The sequence below is a fragment of the Macrobrachium rosenbergii genome, chromosome 41, assembly GCF_040412425.1.
Source record: "Macrobrachium rosenbergii isolate ZJJX-2024 chromosome 41, ASM4041242v1, whole genome shotgun sequence".
Classification (NCBI taxonomy): domain Eukaryota; kingdom Metazoa; phylum Arthropoda; class Malacostraca; order Decapoda; family Palaemonidae; genus Macrobrachium; species Macrobrachium rosenbergii.
Window position 1 is genome coordinate 87755574 of NC_089781.1, and position 26384 is coordinate 87781957.

The following is a 26384-nucleotide window of genomic DNA, read 5'->3' on the forward strand; positions in this document are numbered from 1 at the left end:
CGTTGAGGCACACTTGCAATTAGCGGAGACTGACTTTTTGCTATTGAAAGTTAAAGCTCATGAGGCAAGAGCAGTCGCTACTTTGGTAGCGCTCAAACACAATCTTTCTCTTTGTGATTTTGGAGGCAACTCATTGGAAATGCAAGGCGGTGTTCGCAATGCACTATTTGCAGGACGTCAAGACAGTTAATGATAAATGCAGTACCCTGGGACCTGTGTCCGTAGCTGGTGTAGTGGTGAGTGAGGAAGTGTCCCTTCCTTTCCTTTTCTCTTCGCCTTCAAAATGGTGTTGAGTTCTTGGGGAACCTGGGAGGGTACGATGTACCTGAAGTGCCCACTGGTTTTAGTCTTGGGTAGTGGTTTTTTTTTTTTTTTTTCATTTAATCATTGTTTTTTAATTATGATGTAGGTGACTTTGTTGTCTGGTATATTATTTTTGTGGTACCGTGCCCAGGGCAGGGGCAACTATGTAGGCTTTGTTGGCCTTTGGTGTACACCTTCATCGCAAAGCTTGGTCTTATATTTCATCAGCCTTCGGAGTACTTCACTGCAAATGTCCCACTTCAGTTGAGGAGCTTATGGCCATGCCACTATAGGTCGAGATGAGCACCTCCAGAGGCAGTATCTACTTGCAGCAGCTCTCTCACCAGGTAAGGAACAACATTTATCTCATCAATTATAACCTAACCTTTTGTCCATGACTCCCCACCACCTTTCAGTGTGGAATCAGCTAAGTAATTACTGGGTAAGTTACTTACATAAAAATGACATTTTTAAGATAAAATTAAGTTTTATATATACTTACCCAGTAATTACAGAAGGAGCCCACCCTCCTCCCTGCACATGGACTTTTTTTGCATAAACAAATTGTCATGTTGACGATGATGTTCCTCTTTCACACCCCGAAAGTGGGCAGGGCATAGTCACCTGCACAAAACAAAAGAATTACTACCATGGAATTCAGAATTTAACAGTGTTTGAGTAGAAACTCTTAGCTAGGTAATTACTGGGTAAGTATATATAATACTTAATTTTATCATAAAATTTTTTTTTTTTTTTTTTTTTTTACAAAGATTGTGGCAGTCATTAATACAGAAAGCAGAAAGTACAAGTTACATTATTCTATATAAGAATTGGACATAACTAATTGCTAAGTGTTTACTTGTTTGTAGAGAATGCAGTATAACATTAGCATAAATCATTTTGTGTGACTGGCCATATCTCACTTGACAGCAAATGACAAGCTTTTGGCACTGATATCTGTAAAGAAATTTTGTCAGAATCAATATATTCAGTCTACCTGTAAAACTTATAAATATGTGCAAAATAGTAACTGGAAATTAATTAATCTTACTCCTTTTACATAATTAAGCCCTTGCAGCCACCCTTGTGAAGATAAATCAGTCTTGACCCTTTTACTTAGGCAAACCCTTGTGGCCACCTTCCTGAGAAGTAAGATATATTCTGGATAAGTTTTTTTTTTTTTTTTTTTTTTTTTTTTTTCCTGGTTACACTAGGGATGTCTGTCAAATGACAAGTTGCACTATTTAATCAGATGGACCACAGGTGTTCATCTTGGCTGATTTATGCACAACAGTTCTGAGATCTTAAGGTGAAAAATTTTATTAGGAGGGACTCAGCATTAACATCTGTGGACCTTTTTCATTCATAACTAAATGGCTTATTCTATTAGATCTCAACTATGCACTTCAACAAGAGATTGTCTCCAAGTCCCAATTCTGTAGCTGTTTGAAATCAATGTAGTTCATTTTCTTTCAGGGGTTTTCAGTTTTCACTTACAGATAATTTCATCCTTTTATATCTTCATGAATGAGTTTTTATGTATACCTTATTGCTTTATTAAATTTTGCCCTTTTGTAGTATTTTAATGAACTATAAATTTAACAGCTTTTCTTCTTTTTAATTTGTGATTTGTTCTTACACAAATATTGCACCCTCCCCTTCCCCTAGTGGGTAGAGCTGTCAGTGTACCCATGTGGTGCATTGTAGGCATTAGTTAAGGTTCTCTGCAGTGTCCCTTTGGCCCCTAGCTGCAACCCCTTTCATAAATTTTGCTGTACCTCCATTCATATTCTTTCTTATATATTTCTTTCCACTTTCCCCTGTCAGTTTTCACAGTGCAACTGCGAGGTTTTCCTTCTGTTACACTTTTCAAACCTCTTTACTCTTTAATTTCCCTTTCAGCACTGAATGACCTCATAGGTCCAGTGCTTGGCCTAAATTCTATCCTCCATCCCATTCTACCCAAATACAAACCTGTGTTCTTTACATAGGGATTTAGCTTGTGAACACAAGCTGGAACAGTCGTTTAACTTTCAGACAAGGTCATTAATTACCAAGTGTAGGAGGAAAGCCCCGCCAACTTGTCAGTCTGCACTCCACTTTGCTTTTGGCTGCTATTGTCTGTAGATGTCACTGCTTCTCTGCTTGACAACTGTTTGCTTTGTGTGTGTGTTTGTATTTTATATATATATTTTTATATATATATATATATATAAATACAAACCCCTCAATCAAAACTTTTTTTTCTAGAGGAAACCACAGGGTTTAGGCGTTGTTCAGGGAAGGACAGGTCGTGTAATCTGTTTCTCTCCTCTATTGAGGTTGACTCTTGCTCATTGTGTGTGTCATGCTGTAAACATGAGTGTAACCAAAACAACCTAACTTCTGTTTCAGGTATTGTGGAGGCCGAGGGACTTAGGGAGTTATGACCCTCTTTAGGCCTCTCAGGTGAGCTGAATGTCTCAATTTTTTTATCATTCGTAGGCTGTGAGGGCCTTCCGGTTTCTGCTTCAACCGTAACCATGACTTTACCATTCATGGTATCTGCTGCCTGTAGGATTGCCCCTACTTCCATGGTAACCCGTCATGCAGCATCAGCAGGAAGTCGTTATAGTCATCTTTGTCATCAAGTTCTGATTTCTCCTCCCCTTCTTTCAAGCCAGCAAGCAGAGGAAGAAGGAGGTCTCTTAGAGCTTCCAGCTGCCAGCTCCCTTTTGCAGAGAGGGCTGACAGGTCTCACTAGCACCAGTACTGTTGCGCCCGTTGCCTAGCACACAGATGCAACTACTACCTGGGATTCTCCGGACCCCCGGTGTACTGGTACCAGCCCTGGTAGCCTGCCTACCCAGGCCACCAGTACCGGGCCTGGTAGCCTGCCTACCTGGGCTACCAGTACCAGCCCTGGTCTCTTGCTAGTGGTACCGCTGCTCCCATTGCTGAGCTCATGGGTGCAACTGTTAACTCAGTGTACCAGTACCGGCCCTGGTAGCCTGTCTACCCAGGTCAGCAAGGGTTCCTAGTCTACAGACCCAGTCCCAGCTGCCAGCACAGCCCAGCAAGAGAAGGTGAGCAGAGAGCATGCAGGTGCTCCTTCACCTCCTCCTCCTTGTCTAAGAGAGCAGCTCAGGGGTCCCAAGACAATGGCCTAGTCCTACTGGCCCAGTCACCAGGGCAAGGCAAGAGGAGGTCACCCAACTAGTCATCTCCTGTATGACCTTGGCTTCTAAGAAGGCTGGAGCACTCTTGTGAGGCAGCCCCCTCCCACATTTGCTGGAGCGGAACCGCTCTCCCTGATCCTGTGCGGACATCGTCACTGCAGGCTTGTGACTGCCCAAGACCCTGCTCACCTGCCAGGACTTTGGTCTTTGACAGGCTTGGCAAGGGTGCTCGCAATCCCTCACCTGTTCCCTCCACCTCCTCGGGGTTTTTCCAGGAGACGGACAGGTCCGGAACTTGGGACCGGGACTTCTCGCTCCCATCCTGACCCGTACACGGAGGCTTACGTTCCTGGTTCAATCCTCGGATATGACAGGATGTACACCCGAATGGTTGAGAGATCACCAGGGAGTTCAGATGAGTGTCCCTCTACTGCAGAGAGGGTGACTTGGGAGGACTGGGTCCTGAAGGGACCTGAGGGTCCTATGCCCCAGAATGCAGACAATCTTGAGTTGCAGAGGCTTTTTGCAGAGCTCATTTTAATGATCTGGAGGAAGAGCCTTGGCTTTTCCTGCACTGTGCTTCTGCCATCAAGTCTTTCTGAGAACGCCAAAGGGAACCCAGAGGTTTGATCGACCTGTCATGGTCTAGGCTTGCTGATGAGGTCTTGGTCCAGGTAAATTCTCTTGGTTCCAGGCTAGAGAATTCTCTCTGGTCCAGCTGTTCATGCAAGACACTTCCTCCGCCTCTAGCTCGCCAGAGGAAATATGTTCTCTGAGAGAGTCATTTGCCAACCAAGCTGGTTGACCCAGACCTGAATTGTCTGTGTCCCAGTCTGTCACTAGAGCAACTCTAAGTGGAGGGCGTCTCCCTCTTACAGGAAGAGACTGGAATCAACTGCCATGGCAGCATTCCCAGTCAGTCTCGTTCATCGAACTTTGTGCCATCACTGTCCAAGATCACTTTTTTTCGGGCACCCTTACACCTGAGGAGAATGCAGCCTTCAAGAGACTGTTACTGATAGGAGCAAACCGTTGAATGTGAGAGGTTGTGCTCCGAGTCAGCTTCGATACTCAGGAATGTACTGATTCTGGGATCCTCCTCCCTCTTTGCTAGAGGTGAGGTGGAGGCCACATGGACAGGCTTCAGAACGACAAGTTTATCTCCAGACAGTGGCTAAGACCTCCAGGTCTTCGCATGGCACTGCAGCCCAACCCTCTCAGGTAAGGCTGGCTCTTCATCTTTGGGTCAGAGAAAGTCCTAGGCTTCCTCGGCCCTTCGTAGAGGTACCCAGGCCTCTTGTACCCTGATAGTGAAGGGCACGCTGCTGCGTCCCTTTCAGTCCTCCCATTTCAAGGAGGGGGGCAAGGGAAAGAAGGGTGGAAACACTGAGGGTCAACGTTTCTCCCTGTTTGCTGCCGATGCATAGTTGGCCAGAACAGTAATTTTTTGGACAAAATTATTTTTTTGCTTTCACATCCAATTATCATGTATCATTTTTGTTTATAAACATTAAGAATATTGTATTTACAAGAATATTTAATAATATGAGTGATATGTTTACCCATTTTTTGTGTATTAGGTAAAATACAGTGTTAGAACTATATAACTATTATATTTGATACTTTTATTCAATGCAGAAAAGATAATAAAAATATAAAAAATAAAAATATGAGTATTTCTGTCAAATGTTATGTCTTTAAAGATTTTTACAATATAATTCATTTTAATGAACGTAAAGAATAACATTTTGGTTGTACTATTATACTATAGTAATGTGAAAATAGAAATAAAAACATTTAAATAATTTCAAAAAACCTAAAATAACAAGGAACTTTAACTTGCATTAAGACTGCATGATACAAATCAAAGAGTATTTTTGACTATTGAATTTTTGCTTTCCTCGGGTAGTTCAGTTTTTGCAGGTCTGTCTACTTTTCTTAGGGAACTTAACAAGGGATCATATGAACAAAGCAATCTTCTCAATAAGTCTTCGTTTATCTTCATTTGTGATGTTTTCCTTGTGAAAGATTCCCCAAACTTCTTGAAATCTTTATTCTTTGCTTCCTGTGCCTCAGATAATATGCCAATTGGTAGTTGAAGTTGCATATCACTGAAGCACCATGAATTAATAACCGATGCAAGCTTTGGGGCATGTAGTTCGTTATATTTTTGTACATAAAATTTGGCAGTGTCAAAGCAAAACCTTTCAAATTTATCTGCATCAATATCAAGCCCAGATGACAGTGTTGATAAAATCACATGAAGTTTATAAACAAAGGATTGATCAAAGCCAGTAATTTCAGATGCAATTTCTGCATTTTTAAAAAACGTGAGCAGTATTTCCATCATCAGATGTACCAAAACCAGATGGTTTTGTCATATTAGTTACTAAACCTACTTCAACACGAAACCTTTTTTGAATCAGTTTCTTCCTCTTATTTACTGACTTTTTCTTCACAAGTATGTGCTTGCCATTTCAGTATATCAATTTTGTAAGATACATGTACGCAACATTTCATGCACCTAATCCATGAGTGAAGGGTAGACAAACAATGAATTAATGATTCTTGACTTGAAGGACAGGGTTTCACTTTGATGTTAGTTAGGATTTTAGGAGAGGATCCACATAAAGAACAACACTGCATTGAATGTGTAACTGTTGATAGCGCTGTTGCCACTTTTCCATCAATCATGATTAAACTTACATTGTGGTGAACTAATAAAGCATCCGATATTTGAGTAGGCCATAACTTTGAAATACAATTCTCTATAAACTGTTCTTCATCAACTAACACTTGTCTAGTTTCTTTTGAAAACTTGAATCTAGTTGGTCGACAGAAGAGTGGTGATGATGGTTTTGTGTTTTTCCAGATGACAATCTTTCTTTCAGGATTCAATAAAGTTACATTTAACTCAAGAGGAACCATGCTTGTTATAAAATAACTATTTTCTGCCGCAAGATTTTTTCAAAATTAGCCGAGAGGCTTTACTTGTAAATACTTTGTCCTGATGTTCCATCAAAAACTTTACACTCCAGGTTGTAACTTAACTGCCAAGTTTTTGAGCTTCTCAAAATAAGCAATTTTCTTAATTCTATAACTATGATCAATCAAAGCCTGGAAATCTATTTCTGCATTATCTGAAATTCTCCTTTCAGAAGCAGGTGTTGGCAAGCACGCTACTTTCGCTTCCCGGATTAAATTGTAGGCTGGATAAAGTCTGCTATTTCTTTCAGTAGCTCCAGACCTTAAGAGTTCATAACATCTCTTGTTTAGTGAACAATCAACCTGAGCCAGTGCTTCTTCAGGAAGGTAATCATTTTTGTTTTTCCAATGCTATATTTGAAAGTTGTTCAGCTGAATTTCTGCACCCTATTGTTTTTAAAACCTTACATGTAGCATAAAACATTCTTCCTAGCGAAGTAAGAAGGAGCGGTTCTGATTTATGCTTTCTTTTTTTCACTGGAAATCTCAAAGGTCGTAGGGCATGAGCACTTTCTCTTCACTCATATGCGATGTTATGCAATCAATCAACATATTTTTTAGTATAATCTTGCTCCTTTTGTACAAGCTACCCATTTAGGTTTAAAGTATTTGAGAAAATTAACAGATATTGACTGAAATTTCACTGTCATTTGTTATAGTGACAGAGTCTTCAGTGATATATTAAAATGTGGTAATTGTAGTAGCAGTGGTACAGATTTCTTTATGCAATGGCTCCATGTCTTTCATAATTTACAGGTTCTAGCTATTTCCCTGCCTTACCCAAAACAAACCCTTTGAGCAGCTTTAATAAAAATAGCAACCCAACCCCCTCCAACTTTTTGGACTGGGATTTGCCCCAAACCCATTGATGAAGTACTCGTTGGCAACTCTGTTCACCTTATGGCGTTCATTACTCAGAATCGTTTGTTGAATGGCGTCATGATAGGCGAGGTAGTGCTTCAGTTATTGTTGTCCACAAAAGCTCAAAGTGCAAATTGGTGCAATGAAAACAAGTATTTTCACTTTCTACACAAGTTCTGTATAATAAAATCCATAAGAGATATGAAGCAAATGCAAGCGAAAAAAAACAGCTGTATACTTCTTTTTGTTTTTTGTTAACTCAAAAATATTTGAAGTACTTTTGTATATATCAATATAACATGGATTAATTGCATGTTATACACACTATTTGAAATGTTTAGTCACAGAAACAACATGCAGTAAACTTGTTGAAACTTTTTTATAAACTAATGAAATACGAACACACTGTAACATCACAGATGCTACATGCACACAAATCTGATGAAGGTTAATCACTGCATATTGGGAGAGAATGTACTTTGCCAATTGCATCTAAAAACCATAGCATCAGTCAATCCCATACTCCCTAAATAATAATATATACAGTTCCCATTCTAAAAATTATTCTAATTTATATTTTTCATATAATTTTGATAAAAAACAATTTTTGGGATTTTGTCCACCACCTGGCCCACTGTGTGATGGTGTGGGGGTGCCTGTTGAGCCTTTGGAACAGACATCATGTAACTCAAAGCTCTTGTAAATTAAGGTATTACTCAATACAAATATAGTCTATTGCTATGCAGTACAGTACATAGCAATGTATATATTCAGCACAAGCCTATGTAAAGCATTTTAATAAGGGCACGCATGTAAATGTTACATTGAAATGTGTATCCCTATTTTATAATATGAAATTTTTTAACACTTATTCAATGAAAATTGAAACATTCAAATACAATGCATCATACACAGGTCAAAATCATTTCCATTTACCGTTTATCTTTTGTCAGCTGAGCTCCCCATTGAGAACATGCAGATTTGTATAGAATAAGACATGAAATGGTATTGCAAAACAGGAACATAAAAAGATTAAAAATTTACTCAAAACACCTAATAAAACATTACAATATTTATATACTTAATGTCTAGCAGGTAGTGCACTGCACATGAGAACAGTTCCCATGTTGGAAATGCATATTTTTATTATAAACCCACTAACCATAGCCTTATACTATGGGAAATGGACCTAGCTGCAACAGCTTAGAAGAGTAAAAGAAATCCTAGCAGAATACATAGGGCCGCAACAACACCCATTCTTAGGAGTCCAGTATTGGCATTTTTGGATGTGCTGTTCAGCTTCCCATGGCAACATAATTTCTTGTTTTTGTACTATGCAGTCATTTGATACCATTTTCTGTCATTTTTTTAATGGTTTTATTCCCATTAGCATGCTCCCAGCAATTAGAAAATTACTTTTACCTTTTGGCAAGTACTGATGCTCCTATAAACCTTTAAAACCACTACTGTACATGGTTTTACATTCATGTATGTGTGAATTCACAATTAACTTGTCTTTTTAAATATTTGCACTGTACTTTGTGTTCTTTAATAATGTAATATCTTTTTGCCTCTTCCATTTTTCTTCATTTTCTGCTTTGGAATATTTATCAACATTAAACACTAGACTCTTGCTTTATATGAATAACACAATGACATGCCTTGGCAAATTTATCAACAGTTAACATTAGACTTGTTTTATGTGAATAACAAAATGACATGTTATGGTTATACTACCCTCTTCTGTTACTCAGTTTTCCCCTACTTGACTGATTTTCCCCCAAAATAAAAGTTAATACCGTTTTATTTTTTATTTTTTACTAAATGGTCTGGTAAAATATTTGATAGGAATAATATTCTTATAATGAAAGCTGCCATATTCAGCAGTTGTTCAGGACAAAATCATCTCTCTGCAAGGGAAAAAACAAAAATCAAGCTTTAGTTCATATCACCACCACATGTATTTTGAAAGAAACTTTATCTAGCAATTTTCGTGCACTGCAAACATCCAAAAACATTAACAGTAAACCTGATCCTGTTCTTTCTCATAGAATTTTACCTTTTTATTATTCATGAAACAAAAATACCTGAAATGGATACCACTTTTCCAGTTTACATTGCTCTACATTTGAATTTCTGAATGAAAAAGAATTAAAATTTCAATGTTTTCTCAGGTGGAGATCCGGTAAGAAAAAATAAAAACAAAACTTCTTACCTCTTCATTATATTGCTTCACATGTTTCCTAATAGCTGAAGTGTCTACCCAGGTGACATAGTCTTCCAAATTTCTGTAATACATAAAAATCCATTCTCTAATTAAAATGTTGAAACCAACCATTTACATCTAGTTCTTTACAATTTGCTGTGAGTTAAGACTTGGCTCTATACCTACCCCTTTAGGGCAATGATAGATACTTCCCCTCTGGTTATAAATACTTGATATATCACATGACATTCTAAGATTACCATTAAATGTTTAAATTTGTATTTGTCATCATTATTTAAAACAAGACCTTTTAAAATTGAAAGTATTCCTCAGCATGAGTGGGAGCCATTGTTGAACTTGGCAAAAGATTGACAATTGGTGGTTGTGGGGGAATACCCTTCACTTTTTTCCTTTCACCTTTGGAATTAAGGTGGGTTTAATTTGTAAAAGGCTCTGGTTTGTGTGCCTACGAAAAATAGAAATTACTTTTATTTGTTCCTAAGGAAATACAAACCATCGCTTTTTATGTAGGGGACTTACTCCTTAGGAAGAAGGTCTTGGCATATAATCCACCTGGAAATGCCATGCTCCCAGTTACACAGGCAAGCAAGGGATGTCATGACTAGTGCAACCTCCTACCAAGTCTGGTAAATGAGATAACAGGTATTGGGCCCTTGGCTAGATTAATCACAACTAATGGGAGAGAAATTCTATAGAGAACCATGATATTCCCCTTAGATTTCATGTCAGAAGGCAGCTAACTCTGCTTATTAACAAGCGATGGGTTCAAATAAGCTCTACCATGCCCCATTCTTGTTAAAAGGGGAGGGGACAGAGGGAGACAAATCTTCCAGGCTAATCTATGGCTGGATACTAGAAGCACATTAAACACTGCTCTCAGAATGAGAGGAAGGAAGGTGTGTGAGTTCAGTCACTCCACAATCACACTTCCTGACCTACAATAGATTAAAGTACTCAGACAAAATTCTTTTCTGTCTGATCAGAGCTTAGTGCCTACAACCTCTTCAGCAGCCACCAAAGATCCCAAGGACTTAGGGGTGATGTCCCCCAAGTAGACTGAGGTTGTTGTTGTTGTGGTTCCCCAGACTCTGTTATGCCAGGAAGCCTGCACCGCGCAAGAAGGACACCACGCTTACTGGATCTGACCATAACTGTGTGGTAGTGTGGATGTTGTGTTGTTGTCTAAGGGCTGCCAAGTTAGGGCTATCTACTAAGAGATGTGTAATTGTGTGGGGACTAACTTGGCAGAGTGGACATATGTCTGTTTGGGTGTTGTCTATGCGGTGTTTGTAGGTGTTTAGTGATTGGTGATGACCACAGCGAAGTCGAGTCAGGTGTACTCTCTCCAATCTTGAGAGCTGTGTTTCTGTGCTGCTTATGTTGGGTGGGGGGGGTGCCGAGTATTTTGCTGTTGGGAAGGTTATTAAGTGCTTGTCTGGTGAGGTGAGTATGGATGTGCTTTTTGTTTTGTGTGATGTTTGTGGGTGGTGGTATAGAATTCAAGATATTTGTATAGTGTCTGTGTGGTGTATTAAGCTATTTGCCTGTGTGTTGGAGGGTGGTTGTGAAGGTAATAGCATGGGCTGTTTGTGTTGTTTATGACCGATGCCAAGAATTGTGTGCCTCTCATGTCTAAGTGTTGCCTGATGGTGAGAATCTTGGTTTGGCGTGTAAGTGTTCTATTGGTGTGGATTGTGTACTGCCAAGGATGATTCTAAGAGCTGTGTTTTGTATTATTTGTAGTTTGTTTAGTTGTGTGTTGGATATGGCAGGGTGCCAGGCTGGGCTGGCGTAGTTTATTATGGAGCGGATGTATTGTTTGTATACTGTGATGAGCGTTTCTTTTTGTTGTCCAAATGTTGTGCCTGTTAGTGATCTTAGTGCATTTAGTCTAGGTCTGCATTTCTTGATGATGTTACTGACATGTGGAGCAAATGACATTGAAGTGTTGTATGTGACTCCTAGGATTTTTGTTTCGTGTGTGTGTGGAATTGTGGTGTTGTTCAGCGTTGCTGTGGGTCTGTACTGATGTTCTTTGTTGTGACTAGTGAGTAGTGTACTTGTGGATTTTGTTGGTGCTACCTGTAATCTGTTTTGTGTGAGCCAGTTTTCAAGTTGTGTTATGTAAGTCTGTACTTGTGTGGAGCATACGTTTTTGTCTGCATGTATTGATATGATTGTTAGATCGTCTGCATATGAGGAGATGTATATGTTGTTAGGTGGTGTTGGTATGTAATGAGGTAAAGGCGTTAATGTCTATACCAGACACCTGCCCTAATAACCTGAAATGCTGAGAAGCGAGGGAATGAGATCTGACTTCTCCCAGTTTACCATGATCCCAACTCTTAGCAGAATAAGAGAAGGCTCTCTCTCTCATCAAGCAACTGCATTTCTGAGGACATCAGGACTATCAAATTATCCAGGTAACACAGAAAGGGTATACCCTTCAAATAGGCTCAAGCTGAAACCAAAAGTTCAACCTCAGGCAATTCAAGAGAAACAGAGCAGGATGCCCAACCTTGACAATGGCTGAAGAAAAACCGCTTGATGACCAAAGGTGAGTGGGAGTTCTCCACTCTCCCACATATCACCAGTTGACTATGTTGTTACCAAATTTTAATGACCCATTTCAGATCACATTCGGGAATACTCATACACAGAAGTGATGGTTTGTAGTTCCTTAGGTGCAAATATATAGCAAGTGGAGCTAATCAAATTGACAAGCTTAAAGGTGCAAGAGTTCAAGTATTATGTGTTCATTTCAAACATGAAAATTTCAAATTCAGACAACATAATCACCTTATTTTTTGTTATAAGAGTTGAATCTTTTAATTACTTAGGAAGAATGTTATCCAGTACAGGTTCTCTTCACTTGGAATTTAGTGAGACTCAAAGTATGCAAATCTAACTATATACTGGCTGAATAAGATTTGAAAACCAATTACTGTAACTGAAATTTCATAGGTAAGTCAGACTACACATTTGTACAGTAAGATTTGTATTGCTATACAGATGTGAATTATGGTATGACAATGCAACTACCTCAAAGACTTTGTCATTTGGAGAATAAAGCCTTAAGAAGAAAATAAGAAGCCAGACAGCAAGCTAGAGTGAGTAATTAAACACAAATGGGAAATTATTTAAGTTCCATATGTACCGTAGATGATATTCTGATGAAAGGGAGATCAAGATGGCCTGGACATGTCCTTTACACCATCCCATGGAGCATAGATAGTGTCTATTGGGCTCCTGTGGGAAGAGCTGGAAGACCCAGACCTACTTGGTTAAAAACTATTAGAAGCAAGGTTGGAGGTTTGTGGAATGTACAAAGAGAGACATATGTGGCAAAATTTTACAGGCCTTTCCTCTTGTATCATGTGATGCTGATTTTATTTAGACATATTTTACAATCTATTACTGTAGTCATTGTCTACAAATGCAACTGTACCATACAGTTGATATGGAAAATCTAATATCTGAAGAAACACCAAATATAACAAATTTACCTGTTAACAAGAAATGCTGGGTCCTTCACAACCTCTGCTCCAACTCTTACATGTCCTTGTTCAATAAATGTTAAAGCTGTTTTAAGAGAAGGTGCCATTTTTGTTCTAACCATAACACAAGGAAGACGTCTTCGGCAAAATGAAGATGCAGTGACTTTGTCACATAACTGCAAATTCCATTTTGTAGGAATTATACCCATTGTATACCTGAAAATTAAAGTCAATACAGACCTTAATCAAAAATATAATAGGAGTCATAACTCCTCTTGGATTCCCTCACAATATTCACTAAGCTGCACTTCAATTCTGGAAATCAACAATCCTCTGACTGCTCGGTTTAGTAACCCCTTATTCATACTACAAAGCTTTGGAGTTCTTCCTGTTGTTTCCTCCCAATTCCTATATTCTTAAGTTTTTCCAGATAATGAGACAAGAAAACAAGGCAAAAGCATTTTGGTACAGTAATAGGAATAAGTTTGCTAAGACGCACACCAATAGGATCCAACATTCTGGTAAGCTGAGAATCACACAACAGTTTTTTGGGAATTGGTATTATCTCACATATATGGAATTTAACAAAAGGAAGAGTGCAGCAACATTTGAGTTTGCTATCTTTCTAAATAATTTTTTTAAAACTTTCAGATTAATTATTTATCATTATCCCCACTGGGAGAGCAAAATCAGTATTTTGTCTTCTAATTATATCTTAGGATGCCATAGGGTGGTAAAACTACTCTACAGTAGGATAACCTAGTCTAGAAAAAAATTTTTACTCTTTCTAAGACCTGGATCATTCAAAGATCCAAACATGATCCCCCCACATTAGTTCAAATGTTTAAAGTTTTTGTTTACTAAAATACTAATGAGAAATGTACTTACAGTTTTTCTAAGAGTCTTCCACTTGCTTCAACTCTGAAGGGATCATTTTTATCTAAATCCTTTATTTTTCGGGACAATTCACGCACTTCCCATGCCATTTTATTGTACCTGAAAAACACGAAAAATAGAACTTTTGTAAAATAATCTGTGTATACAGTACTTTACACCAACAGTAATGGGATGGAAAAACACTAAGTAAAAATTCCAGTCAGAGAGAAACAATGCAGAATGAAAAAAAACTTTCATTCTGTAATGGAAATACTAAATATAGTATAAAAGTAGAAGAATAAAGTGACGCTTAGTGAATTCAAAATTAACCCAATAACAAAAATGTTTTAAATAGGTAAGATTCAAATGTTTCACAATATGGAATATGACGAGTGATGGGAAATGTACCAATTTTGTTTATGATTACAGAAGCTACTAAATTTATTATCGTTAAACATAAACTTTTTAAAAGTGAGGATAGCATGACAGTAATATTTTTCAATAGGTATTGTAAAATTCACTCTTCTCCCGCACTTGCTGAATGAGATACAACATCACCCAAGTGCTGAACAATGGCAGCAAGCCCAAGAATCAATTCAACCATGCTCTCTCCTAACCACTAACCACCACGTGAATGAGCATCAACGACCACGAGAAAACAACGGAAGGTATCCCATCAAGTACACTAAAAGCCCATTTCTATCTTCTGCTTCTTATACACAGAAAAGGAATAAAGTAACAGCTTGCAATGAAATCTGGTCTTGACTTCAGTGTTGCTTTTGACAGCAAATTTTAAACAAGATTGCAAGTAGTTGACAATGGGCACTTATAGTACGGACTACAGGAATGTAATCTATAGTGTTCCTCAAGAGTACAGCTCTTGATCCAACACTGTACTATTGCGAACACAAGAGATTACATCCCTGTAACCCATACTATAAGTGCAAAAAATACAGTACTGGATGTGGTTTGGCTTTGAAAACGAGCTTGTTGCTTTTCAGAAGAAGTTACTACTCCATTTGCATTAGTTATACCTTCTCAAAGGAGGGGGAATGGGCAGGCTTCTTATCACTCATACTGTATTATCCCTCCTAAAGGGGGTAGCACTACTAGGTAGTGGGATAGAAATGGAGGTTGGAGAGTGGAGCTACAAGGATCCAGGGGTCTTTCCGACCAAAAGAGCTAATAAATGCTTCTTAGCCTTCTCCCTTTGCTTGCTAGCAAATCCCAACCAACAAACTTTCTACAAGGAGAAGCCCTAGTGCTAGACTTCCCCCTACAAAAGGGACAATAACTATGTGAGTCAACAGTTACAGGGACATGAACCACCCACAAGGACATCCATGCCACTCACTGTGATGTTGCTTGTATTTTTTCTTCACTGAGAAAAAACAAACAGCATGACAATGCAAAATGCAACAAAAACACAATCAAACAGCAGGCTACTCATCAAAGGTTTTCAATGAAAGTCAGGTAGGACAACTGAGCACAATACATCTGTATTATCCATTGGCTGAAGAAAATGCGAGTTGTGGTGGAAGGTGAGTGAGGGGTATTCCCCCACTCACCCAGTCTCCAACAGTTAACTACCTTGTTACCAAATCCAATGACCTATCCAGCTCACACTGAAAGATAATTACCTGTATCCTGTCCAACTCCACCAGTTACTTCGGCCTACATGCTGCTCTTGAAAAGAGACGAGAAAGGAAGGTGAGTCCAGTCACTACATTCACACCTCTAGACTTACATTATGCTGAAGTACTTGAAAGAGATACTTTCTGTCCAATGGTGCCCAAGTGCCTACACAACCTACTAAGCTGACACCACAGGCCCTAAGGAGAAGGTATCCAAGATCTTGTGGGCAATGTCCCTAGAGCAGAATGACTGTGGTAAATTTATAAGGTAAAATTTTACTTGAAACCTTTATCACATATTGGACTTGAAAATATCATTTTCATATATTTTAATGTGCACTTTAAATGTTTCTTTTCTGATGTTCATTTCATTCGCAAATGACCTACCTACCAACACCTACCATAACCAGAGTACCAGGTTCTTACCCTAATGTGTGAAATGGTGTGGTTGGTTAGGTCATTTGCAAACAAAATGAATGTCAGAAATGTTCAAAGCACACATTAAATCCAACATGTGATATGGTTTAAAGTAAAATTTCACCAATTTTACAATAAACTACCATTGTATTTTGGACTTGAAAATAAAGTATGCCTACATTTTAATGTGTGCTTCCTATGTTTCTGATGTTCATTACATTAGCAAATGACATAACCATCCACACCTAACCTAGGGTACGGTACTAGGTTCTTACTCTAGTTGGGTCATAGCCAGTGCCAAAGCATGTGTCTGAACAGATCTTTAGTCATGCTGATTGGAACAATGGGACAAACTTATCATCAAATTTTATGTTAGTTGAGGCACAATTAGTAAACACTGGCTCATTGCAAAAAAAAAAAGTTGAATAGCAAAGATACTCTCATTATAAAAAAATATTTGCAGGTTTCCTTTGGTTTTTTTATTAAATTTTTTTTTGCCAAAATTTGACTCCGCATGGGGCATTACAGTAACTAGGAAACAGTTTTTCTATAGTACTTTGGTAGCTTATCAACAATTTACCATTATTTTTTGTTGAATGACTGTAATTAACCTCAGAACTGATATGTTTTTGTATGCTGGCCAGTTATAGGGGGACTGTTGGTAAAAAATGGAGTTTCCCTTACCGGGGGGTTGGATGGCAGAACCCCTCACCTACGTAACACAGCCTACTAGGTTAGGTTAGGTAAGGGTACGTTAGGTTAGAATAGTTCCTTTTATAACAGGTTTCCTTAGCCAATCACTTCTAGAACATACAACTCCCTAATGACTTGCTCCATGTGCAGAACCATTCAATAACAACATGGCAGTCCGGTCTTTCTCCCAGTGATTTCCCCCACCCAAAACCCCTGGTTCCCAAAGGGTCCCCATGTTGGATAGGCTAGTTATGAGGTTAGGCTAATGATAATTGACCGACAATAAACACCACCACCTCCTTCAACAGCAACACTAAAAGTCTAGGAGAAATCAATTTCCAAGGTTATAGTACGTGCGGAGCTGTTCTACAGTTTTACCTGGTAAACAGTGAAACAATAGGCTTAAGATTACAAAGAATGTTAAGCCAGGCTTGGCTACTTACAGTGTGTAATCCTCCCTCCTCTGTATCATGAATTTCCGCATGATTTTTACTTCGTGGAGATTATTGTCTACCTTCCAATTCAGGAAGTCTGTGTGTTTCAAAAGCTTCCGCTCGGCAAACTTTAACTCCCTCATGGTTCTGTAACTTTTATGTAACAATGAAGAAACATATAATATGGAACAACAAGGTGGACTGCGCGTTGAGAATTCTCAGTAGTATTAGTAATAAGCAGGATTTTTCTTTGTAACGGCACCTACTGAGCGCTCTCCGGTGTGGTTTTCTGGAATCTTGCCAAATTGCCATCAACTTCGTAAACCTATAGCAGTGGTGCCCGGGCCCCCAGATGGCACCGTGCCCAGTCGAAATTCCCTTTATAGCTAAACTTTAACCCTTTGATGGTCAAAAGCAGATATTCTCGTCCTATAGATCATGTCCTACGACGGTAGAAAGCGACTTTTAACCACAACGTTTAAAAAAAGCTACACTACACTGGTGTTGTAGAATAATTATCGTCATTGCCAGACGCTAACGAAGACGATGTCTACTATCACCTTAATACAAAAATATTTTTGTTTATTTACAGTTGTGCTATATATCTAATGACATTATTTTGGTTCTTGTTACCTTTACAACTTATATGGAACTGAGAAATGAAGTGATATAGTTGTAGGTTTTTGACACAAATGACATGTCTGTTCATGGTATTTTGATCCAACTTAATGTTATCAACTTATGTATGAAGTGAATGAAACTATAGTTACAGTTCTGAATAAGTGCAATGCAATTTGCTACTGCTGCTCAGAGTTAATTTCCAGGGAGAGAAATGACGAAGAGGGAATGGGACAGGTTAAAATTTTGAAGAGATTTTGGAAGGTCATAAGTCTTTTGTGTTATTGATTGTATGCGCTATTTTGATATATTTACATGACAAGTATATTATACCATAGTTGAAAATTAAAACTTGATAATAGAAATTAGGCTAGTGATGAATATAAGGCTGTGAGGAAATTGGCATCACAGTATTTGATACATTTGCATATAGTAAGAGTTGCAAATTAATTGAAAACTGAGGTCTGTAATTTCAAATACAGGTTTCCTAATTACTAATACTGTTATTTTCCTTCATTCACATGGATATGTACATTTGAGAATAGTATATTTTACTAATTACAGAACTGGTTATAGAGGGATGAATAAATTTGTTTGTATTTAGCATTTCCCAACGTTTTGTGAGAGAGAGAGAGAGAGAGAGAGAGAGAGAGAGAGAGAGAGAGAGAGAGAGAGAGAGAGAGAGAGAGAGAGAGAGAGAGAGAGAGAGAGAGTAATTGTCGTTAGTGAGTGCTTCGGTTGTTAGAAGAGGGATGAGGGTCTTTAGTTCGAGTTTGTTTACGGTGCTGTCTGTCTTGCAAATGTCGAGGGAGTTTTTTTTCGGTTTTGAGAGAGTCTTGAGTCAGAGCTAGTGCTGGTCTGTCGTTTGGTTTTGGACAGTTTTTGTGTGCTTTTTGAGAGTTGTTGGTTTTCCTTGTTAGTGTACTGTTCTAGTTGTGTATATAATTCTATCTTCTTTTTTTATGTTCCCTTGTTTTGTTTGTGTGGTTTTGGGTGCTGTGTGGGCGACCGTGGACGCCTTACTCCATCTTCCAGCAACCGAGGATCAGGGTGAGTGTTGTGTACAGTTTTTTGTGGTTTGAAATTCCGCCACATGGTAAATTAATTTTGTATAATTTTCTTTGACCCGCCAAAAATATCTCGACCCCACCTAGGCCCCCCAACTGATGGAATGCCAGATACGCCACTGACCTATAGTAAAGTCTCCATTATAATATAGCCTACCCTACAACACTACCTTTCACTGTATATAATTCTAATTTTCATTGCTCTTAGCCTCTTTCGTTAAGGTTGCTAGTCCCTTCATCCCTTGAAGGCTTGCATCAAAGTTGCTTCCAATTTTCCTGTTTAGGATTTCTTAAAATTTGAAGAATATTTTATTTTTTCTGTTTAATTACAAGTATTATTTTTTCTTTATATGTATTATTAATTTACTACAACACTGCCACGATATATATAGTAATCATTCGTCTTGTATGTTTAACCAATTTCTTGATATTAACCTACTACTTACGTACTGAGCTACTTTCTTGGTACCAGCCATTGGCCCACCTCTAGTAGAGTTCCAATATGAAGGAGATCAATAACTTAGTATGCAAAAAATGAAACACTTATGAATTTCCGACACATAAAATAAGGAATAGGCTACGAGGAGGGTTACGAGAGACAACATTTATAGGACAACCCATGGTTAACTAAAGGCTATTTGGTTGTTAATGTCATGTCAGCTCGTCATGTTTTCATTGCCCATAATAAGTATGTTGGTTGTAATCTTACCTTTTATTGCTTTATATTATAAATATATTTACGTATTGTCTGATGTTATCAAAATGATATGGCTTTAGCACTCGCTAAAAGTCTTCAGTTATGAGGGTCACGGTTATGAGGGTCACTCACCACACCTGAATGCAAAACTCAATTCATTGCTTGACAGCACACTTATAAAGAAATTGAACATTTTGACAGTTTTATTTAAGTTCTTAATCTTTATTATTGAATGTATAAAAGTAAATAATTAAGAAATTACACTTGTTTGATCACGATGACCACAAACTATTTGTGGTGGTATATGAAGCCCATGCAGAGAGGATATGTTCATTTTAACTATCAATGATTAATTTTAATTATACTAGAATTTTTGTGCTTATTTGCATACCTTATATATAATATACACTATACACACACACACACACACACACACACACACACACACACACACACACACACACACACACACACACACATATATATATATATATATATATATATATATATATATATATATATATATATATATATATATATAAAAGGATAGATAGGCGTTGTGGAAAATTTCCGACAAATGTTTTAGGAAGTATGGAAAAGACAAAGGAGGCAGCTAATGGTATGACTATGATGCTTAAAATATCAATGTATAGAATCAAATGAGAGAACAACGAGTACAGGCTCCCAATATATGAAAGTATGTAGTAAAAAACATATACAAACACAGAAATTGAGGGCTATCAAAGATGGCGGTAACAAAACCACTGTGATGGCTTTTTGGATCATGAAGAGACCCACCGTCAACATAGATAGCTCTATTTCAGAGTACCTCCCTCTTCTGTCAAATTGCATCGGCTCGGTTTCCCTCGGAGTAATTATTTTGAAGTCGTACGCAAGGTAAGCTGTCTTTCAAGTTAATGTAGCTTATATCTGCAAGCCTCATCTTTATAAGGAACTAGTGGTGTAGGCCTGTGCTTAGCCAATGCATGATTGTCAAGAGGGACTTACACCTACGTTAGACCTCTGCCCTGCCAAGTGCAATAACACGTAAATCTTATTTATTATTGAGTTGACTGACCTTCAGATTTACACGTATTTTAGATTGAAAGAGGTAAATCTAAGCAACAGCTCCGCATGGACTATTACCTTGGAAATTGATTTTGGCGGAACTGAGCAAAACTCCGCATCGGGTATTAGGCTTGGCTACTTTGGAAATTTATTTTTCCTATAGCATTTTGGTTGGTTACCCTATTAAGAATTTACCGACATTTTTTGTCGGTCGACTGTAGTTAACCTGCAATTAACCTCAGAAGTTGTACGCTGGCCATCTTGCAGTGCTATTGCTCATGCGTAGTGTTGTAGGCTAGTGGAGGTTTTGGTATGGTAAAAAGTGGAGTTTCCTTCCCCGGGGCTCTGAGCCCCCCAGCTAAGTAACACGGCCTGCTAGGTTATGTTAGGGGTTATTATTTTATAAGTTGCCAATATGCGATATGAAATTGTAATCTACATTTTTTAAAAGAGCTCTTCATTCTTGATATTTTGAACCCCATAAACACTGCACGAATGATAAGTAAAAAATTAAAAACAAATTATGACTTATAAGGTAAGACAATACTGCCCCCCCCCATAGCTAATACGGCAAAATTGTAACCAGTAAACACCCCTAGTTTACATTAAATTGGTATTTTTAGGTTCTTTTAGTGCCCTATCATTTCTTAGCCAATTTTGCATGAAAAACCCAAAAATGGTTTTTCGTGCAAAAATGGGCGGCTGGAGTCTTATTGGAAACTTACAAAATTTTACCAGTTAGGTTAGGGTACGTTAGGTTAGTATTGTTCCTTTTATAATAGGTTTCCTTATCCAGTCCATCCATTAACATGTGGCTCCCTGAAGACTTGTGCATTCGCAGAACCATTCCATAACAACAACACGGCAGTCCGGTCTTTCTCTGTTTCCAAAACCCTGCGTTCCCAATGGGTCCCCAACCATGTTGGGTAGATCTGAGGTTAATAATAATTGATCGACAACAGACGCCACCACCTCCTTCATCAGCAACACTAAAAGTATAGGAAAATTCAATTTCCAAGGTAATAGTCTGTGCAGAGCTCCTGCTTAGGAATACCATTGATTTTTCCTATACTGTACTTTTAGTGTTGCTGATGAAGGGGGTGGTGGTGTTTATTGTCAGTCAGTTATTATTAACCTCATATTTATCCATCATGGTTGGGGACCTTTTGGGAACGTGGGGTTTTGGGTAGGGGAAAACTTTGGGAGAAAGATTGGACTGCCATGTCGTTGTTATGGAATGGCTTCGCGCATGCACGAGTCATCAGGGAGCCATATGTTTAAGAAGAGATTGGCTAAGGAAACCTATTATAATAGGAACTATATTCTACTAACCTAACATACCCTAACCTAACATACCCTAACCTAACCTAACCTAACCTAGGAGGCTGTGTTACTTAGCTGCCCCCTGGACCCCCCTGGTGAAGGGAACTCCACTTTTTACCAAAAGCTCCCCTTTAACACTGTGCATGCGCGATAGCATTCCAGGAAGGCCAGCATATAATTTCTGAGGCTAATTATAGGTTAATTATAGTCTACTGACAAATAATAATGGTAAATTCTTGATTAGCAACCAAAATACTATAGGAAAAATCAATTTCCAAAGTAATACTCTATGCAGAGCTATTGCTTAGTTCTACCTTGAAACGTGTTATTAAGGGTATCGGTGGCCTGCGATTTTGGTGATATTGGCTCAAATTCATGAAAATTAGTTACCGTCATATTTCCACAGATCTGGGTCCTAGCCATTGCCACGCGTAAGATAATATCGATACGAAGCCTTTTAAACGGTTTAAAGGCCAATTTAAAGGCCACACCCAAGTAGAGAATTAAAGGTCTGGTTAGGGGTGGTTTTACTATTTCATTTTGCATTCATTCTTCAGGTATTTATTTCTTTTCATTGCGTATTCTTTCGTATGCCGTACAATATGTTTTCCTGATAGAGATGGCAACTCTTCCCAGGACTGAATAATACGAGCCAGTTGTCCCGAGAGAGAATTCTTATATTTCTTTGATGTAATCGTGTATTTGTTATTTTCAGTCCATTGCAACACTTCCTCGGACTTTTGGATGTCAATTGTGTATTATACATATTACCAACATGCCAAAAAAAGAAGTTTGGTAAGCAAAGGGAAGAAAGCTCTCGCAATATCAAAACTTATCTTGAAGCTAAAAGTATAGACACAGCTTATGTTGTGGCTTTTCACAAGTTGCCACGAACCACGTGTGCTGAGGAGATGCCAAGTACTTTCTATTACGAAGCTCGCTTCGAGTGAAATCTATTATTCCCTTGCAAAAATATATCAAGATGATGATGATGATGGCACCGACGACTTTGTTTTGAAGTTATCTGATGATGAGGAGGGGGAGGAGGAAGAGAATGAGCATTTTCAAGATGTAATTGCTGTCCCTGACGTAGCTTCTGGAGATATGGAAGCTGCTGGTGCTCTCGCATTGTGGCAAAGATCACTAGACAGGAAATTCATATGTAAAGTATTTGTTGGGTTGGTGAAGGGGATTCAACAGCATATAAAGGAGTATGCAGTTTGAATGAGGGCACTGGTCCTTATGGCACTCCATATCCAGTGCTCAAGGAAGAATGCACAAACCACGTTCGGAAGAGGACTGTCTTTCGTCTTATGGCCTTGAAAAAGATACACAATATGTTTCGAAATGTGTAACAATAACAAACAAAGTTATGTTTAGGAGTGAGCTTGGAGGACTCAATAAATTGAGTGATAGCACAGTGTTAAAGATTGGAACATGATATCAGCTATGCAGCAAGTTCATTGCTGCCTGTTATGAGAAAAACGACAGGCGAAAGCCTGAAAGGCCTTCGGATGAAAGAGAAGACCAGGAAATGAATGTCTACTATGCATTCAAGAAAGCAAAAGAAGCAAAGAACATCAAAAGGAGGATATGAAGGAGGGGCTCATTAGTCTCCTAAAAGCCTGGCAGCACAAGAGTAGAGTGGCATTCTATGATAACCCCCAAAAATAATATAAACTATTTTCTTTAAGTGATAAATGTTTTTTTTAGAGGAATAATATCTCTCTTATAAAAGAGAGGGGAACAAGTGCCATGTAGGCTTTTCCAAGAAACTGTATATGCTTCTAAAAGCAAAATAAATGGTTAGCAAAACTTTTAACTGCATTTTTCTCAAAACTTACTATTGCAATACACTCCCTGAACACCTGAATTAGCCCTGGTCACTGACCAGCCCGAACTACATCCCCATAGCTTTTACCCACTAAGTGGGTAATAAACTGTCAGCGTTACCAACGGTTACAGGAAAATCTTGTCAAATGAGTTACCTGAAGTACCGTTGGCAACACTGCTGCAAGTCCCGGCCGAGTGAGGCCGAGATCCCCAATTGCTTTTTGTTCGCCATGCTGTGTGGGTGTGTCCCACATCAGGCGAACTTTTGGTCATTTAGCCCGACCCCCATTCAAGATTTTGGACATCAGATCACGATTTGGAGTGTTTTCAACGCATTTTCTCCTGGATGGATACTTTATTGATGGGATTTGGAACTTCTCTCCCGATTTTGACTTTGGGATCGGTACTTTGGATTCGATTGGATAAGTCAAACAAGAAGACGTCGCCGTCTGCTAGCGCCGATACTTCAACTTCATTTACATCTTCGACGACAGAGCCTTCTACTGTTGGAGATGCTGACGCTCATTGTCCCTACACGTCCTGCAAGCGTAGGATGAGTACCCTCAAACACGATCGACATTCTGTTTGTGTTTTTATGTAGGAAGGCACAGTGTAGTATCAGTCAGATAGGCAGCGAGTCTTGGTCGGTAGATCAGATGGAAGAATTATTCAAAAGTTAGAGGACAAGTTACTAGCTGAGTATGTCTAGTCTATTTTTCTAGGTTTATGACTAAATTAACGGTAACTAGAGATAAGGATAGTAGTAATAGTGTTGTAGATACTAATCGTTCTTTTTCAGCCCCCCTATCTGTTCCAGAACCAGCCCTAACGGGTGCCAGGGTCATGGAGAACCGCAAACCTCGAAGGTAGGATCTACCGGCCCTTGGCATGGAACAGGCAGTGTTGGTAGCAGATTTCCCCCTTCCCTCTAAAAAGTGTAAGTTCTAAGGTGGATTTAGAATTAGGAATCACTCAGAAGGGTAGGAATTCTAATTAGGAAGTATTCAGGAAAGTAGTTGAGCGTGGTCTTCTTTGGGCTTAGGTCTCTCATTCAGATCAATCGTCGGTTTTATTTCCTGCTTCGTGCTCTGTGCAACAAAGGTTTCCAGATCCGTGGAGGGTCGTTCAGTTTTGGTTTCTGATGTATCTGGTTCTGAATTTTGTTTTTCCTTGAATACTCCTCCTTGAAGGTTCCTTTTTCCTTTGGGGTTTTAAAATTTCTTTGTCTTGATGGTGGTAATTCTGGCGATCGGGTTTTTCCAATATTCATGATCATGTCTTAAAGAATTTTCTGATTTGATAATGTCTATCAAGATTGTCAGGGGCGGGGGGAACAGAACCAGTCTATTTTCTTTGAAATCTATGGCCTCTTCGGCCGTTACGGAAATTTTCCCATTTTCCCCCTTTTTTTTTCTTCTAAGCCTTCTTCCATTGCCCTTCTCAATATTCTTTTCGGTCCGCTCTTTGGGGTGCTCTCGGGGTCTTTGTTGCGCATCCTATTTTCTTGGCTTTTAACTCAGCAGAGCAAGGCTTTCTTGCTTCAACCCTGTATTTTAGAGCTCAGCAGCCCTCCCCCCCTCTGGTCGGAGTTAAGGGAAGGGGTACTTTTTACGGATCCGTCGTCTTATCACCTTTTGCTAATCCGGTGGTTTCTCAGACATCCGGTCTAGTTGCTTCTCAGTTGTTTGCGGAGGCGTCAGCAACTTATTTCTTTCTGTATGGGTTCCTAACTGTAATGTTTCCTCCGCGATTCTTGCGGATGGTACGGCAGTCGGCAATTCGCCGGCGCCAGCATTCAGTGGTATCAGCACCAAAAGTTTCTCAGCTCATTGTATTGTATCCTCCTGGTAATTCTTGTGGATGCTACGCAGTCTGCGATTCGCCTGCGCCACCGCTTTCAGTGTATCAGCACCAATAGTTTCCTAATTGTAATGTATCCCCAGCGATTCTCCGGATGCTTCTTCCTTAGTTGCCTTCAGCGTTCTTATCAGCACCGATAGTTTCCCAGCCTTTCCATTCTCCAGGATAGTTGGTACCTTCTTCTGTTACCTTTGGTTTGGTCTTGTAACTTCCCTTCAATACCTCTGAGTTTCGGTCCGGTTGGGACCTTTCTCCATCTGTCCAACATCGGCATTGGGCGCCCGGTGGTTAATCCGGTGTGGCTTCTTCCTTCTTCCCTCCTTGGCTTCTTCTTTCTCAACTTTCCGGCAGGTTTTCTGTCCCTCCGTCTAGGCATCCATGTTGGTTCCGGGTCTTCAGTTCCGGTTCCCACTTCTTGCGGTTTTGATACATCCCGATTTGAGTGGTTCGGGTGTTGCGCCTCTCTCTCGACCAGACCAGGAGTGGGCGTGGTCTGCCCAGGTGTTGCGTCATCCCTGTTGGGTGGTGCGGGTTTGTTCAACCTAGACTTTGGTGCCTCCAGTATGTTCGCGATTGATACGTCAGTTGTCCTTCTCACGCACCCAGGTCAAGCAGCGGTTTTCGAGTTCAGCATGCTTGCTAGGGATCGGCCTGCCTCTTTCCTGTTCCGCTCGGTCGGACCAGTCCGACAATCCTTTGGCTCGGTCGAACCAGTCCGACAAGGATTGTTCATTTGAAGTAGAGGATCCGGTACTGGATATTAGTTCTCCTTCAGCCGATGAGAATGAGTATAAGCGGATGGTAGACTTCATCCTCACGTATCCTCAATCCAA

General features: G+C 39.2%; 2 protein-coding genes across 4 annotated transcripts in view; one reads left to right on the plus strand and one right to left on the minus strand.

The window, feature by feature from the left end:
- Window positions 1–8334: 8334 nt before the first annotated feature.
- LOC136826958 (U3 small nucleolar ribonucleoprotein protein IMP3) lies at window positions 8335–17387 on the minus strand. The gene is made up of 5 exons (XM_067084562.1): window positions 17095–17387; window positions 13920–14027; window positions 13041–13247; window positions 9523–9595; window positions 8335–9217 (listed from the first exon to the last, which is right to left on the minus strand). The coding sequence occupies exons 1-5, from the start codon at window positions 17226–17228 to the stop codon at window positions 9188–9190; spliced, it is 552 nt and encodes a 183-aa protein (XP_066940663.1). The 5' UTR covers window positions 17229–17387; the 3' UTR covers window positions 8335–9187.
- Window positions 17388–18644: 1257 nt separating this feature from the next.
- Window positions 18645–26384, plus strand: part of Bet5 (blocked early in transport 5) — a 48505-nt gene continuing 40765 nt past the window's right edge. Inside the window, exon 1 of one of the 3 annotated variants that reach the window (XM_067084566.1) lies at window positions 18645–18753. The gene's annotated coding sequence lies outside the window, so the exon portion shown is untranslated. Of the gene's footprint in view, window positions 18754–20223; window positions 20515–26384 lie in introns of those variants that run through there. The other 2 variants (XM_067084564.1, XM_067084565.1) reach the window with 2 other exon arrangements.

Coding starts and splice junctions, on each gene's coding strand:
- LOC136826958 (XM_067084562.1), bottom strand. CDS start 17,228: ATGAGGGAGTTAAAGTTTGCCGAGCGGAAGCTTTTGAAACACACAGAC. Junction 14,028..17,094: donor AGGAGGGAGGATTACACACT/GTAAGTAGCCAA, acceptor CGTGTTTTTCAG/GTACAATAAAATGGCATGGG. Junction 9,218..9,522: donor TGAAGCAATATAATGAAGAG/GTAAGAAGTTTT, acceptor TTTCCCTTGCAG/AGAGATGATTTTGTCCTGAA.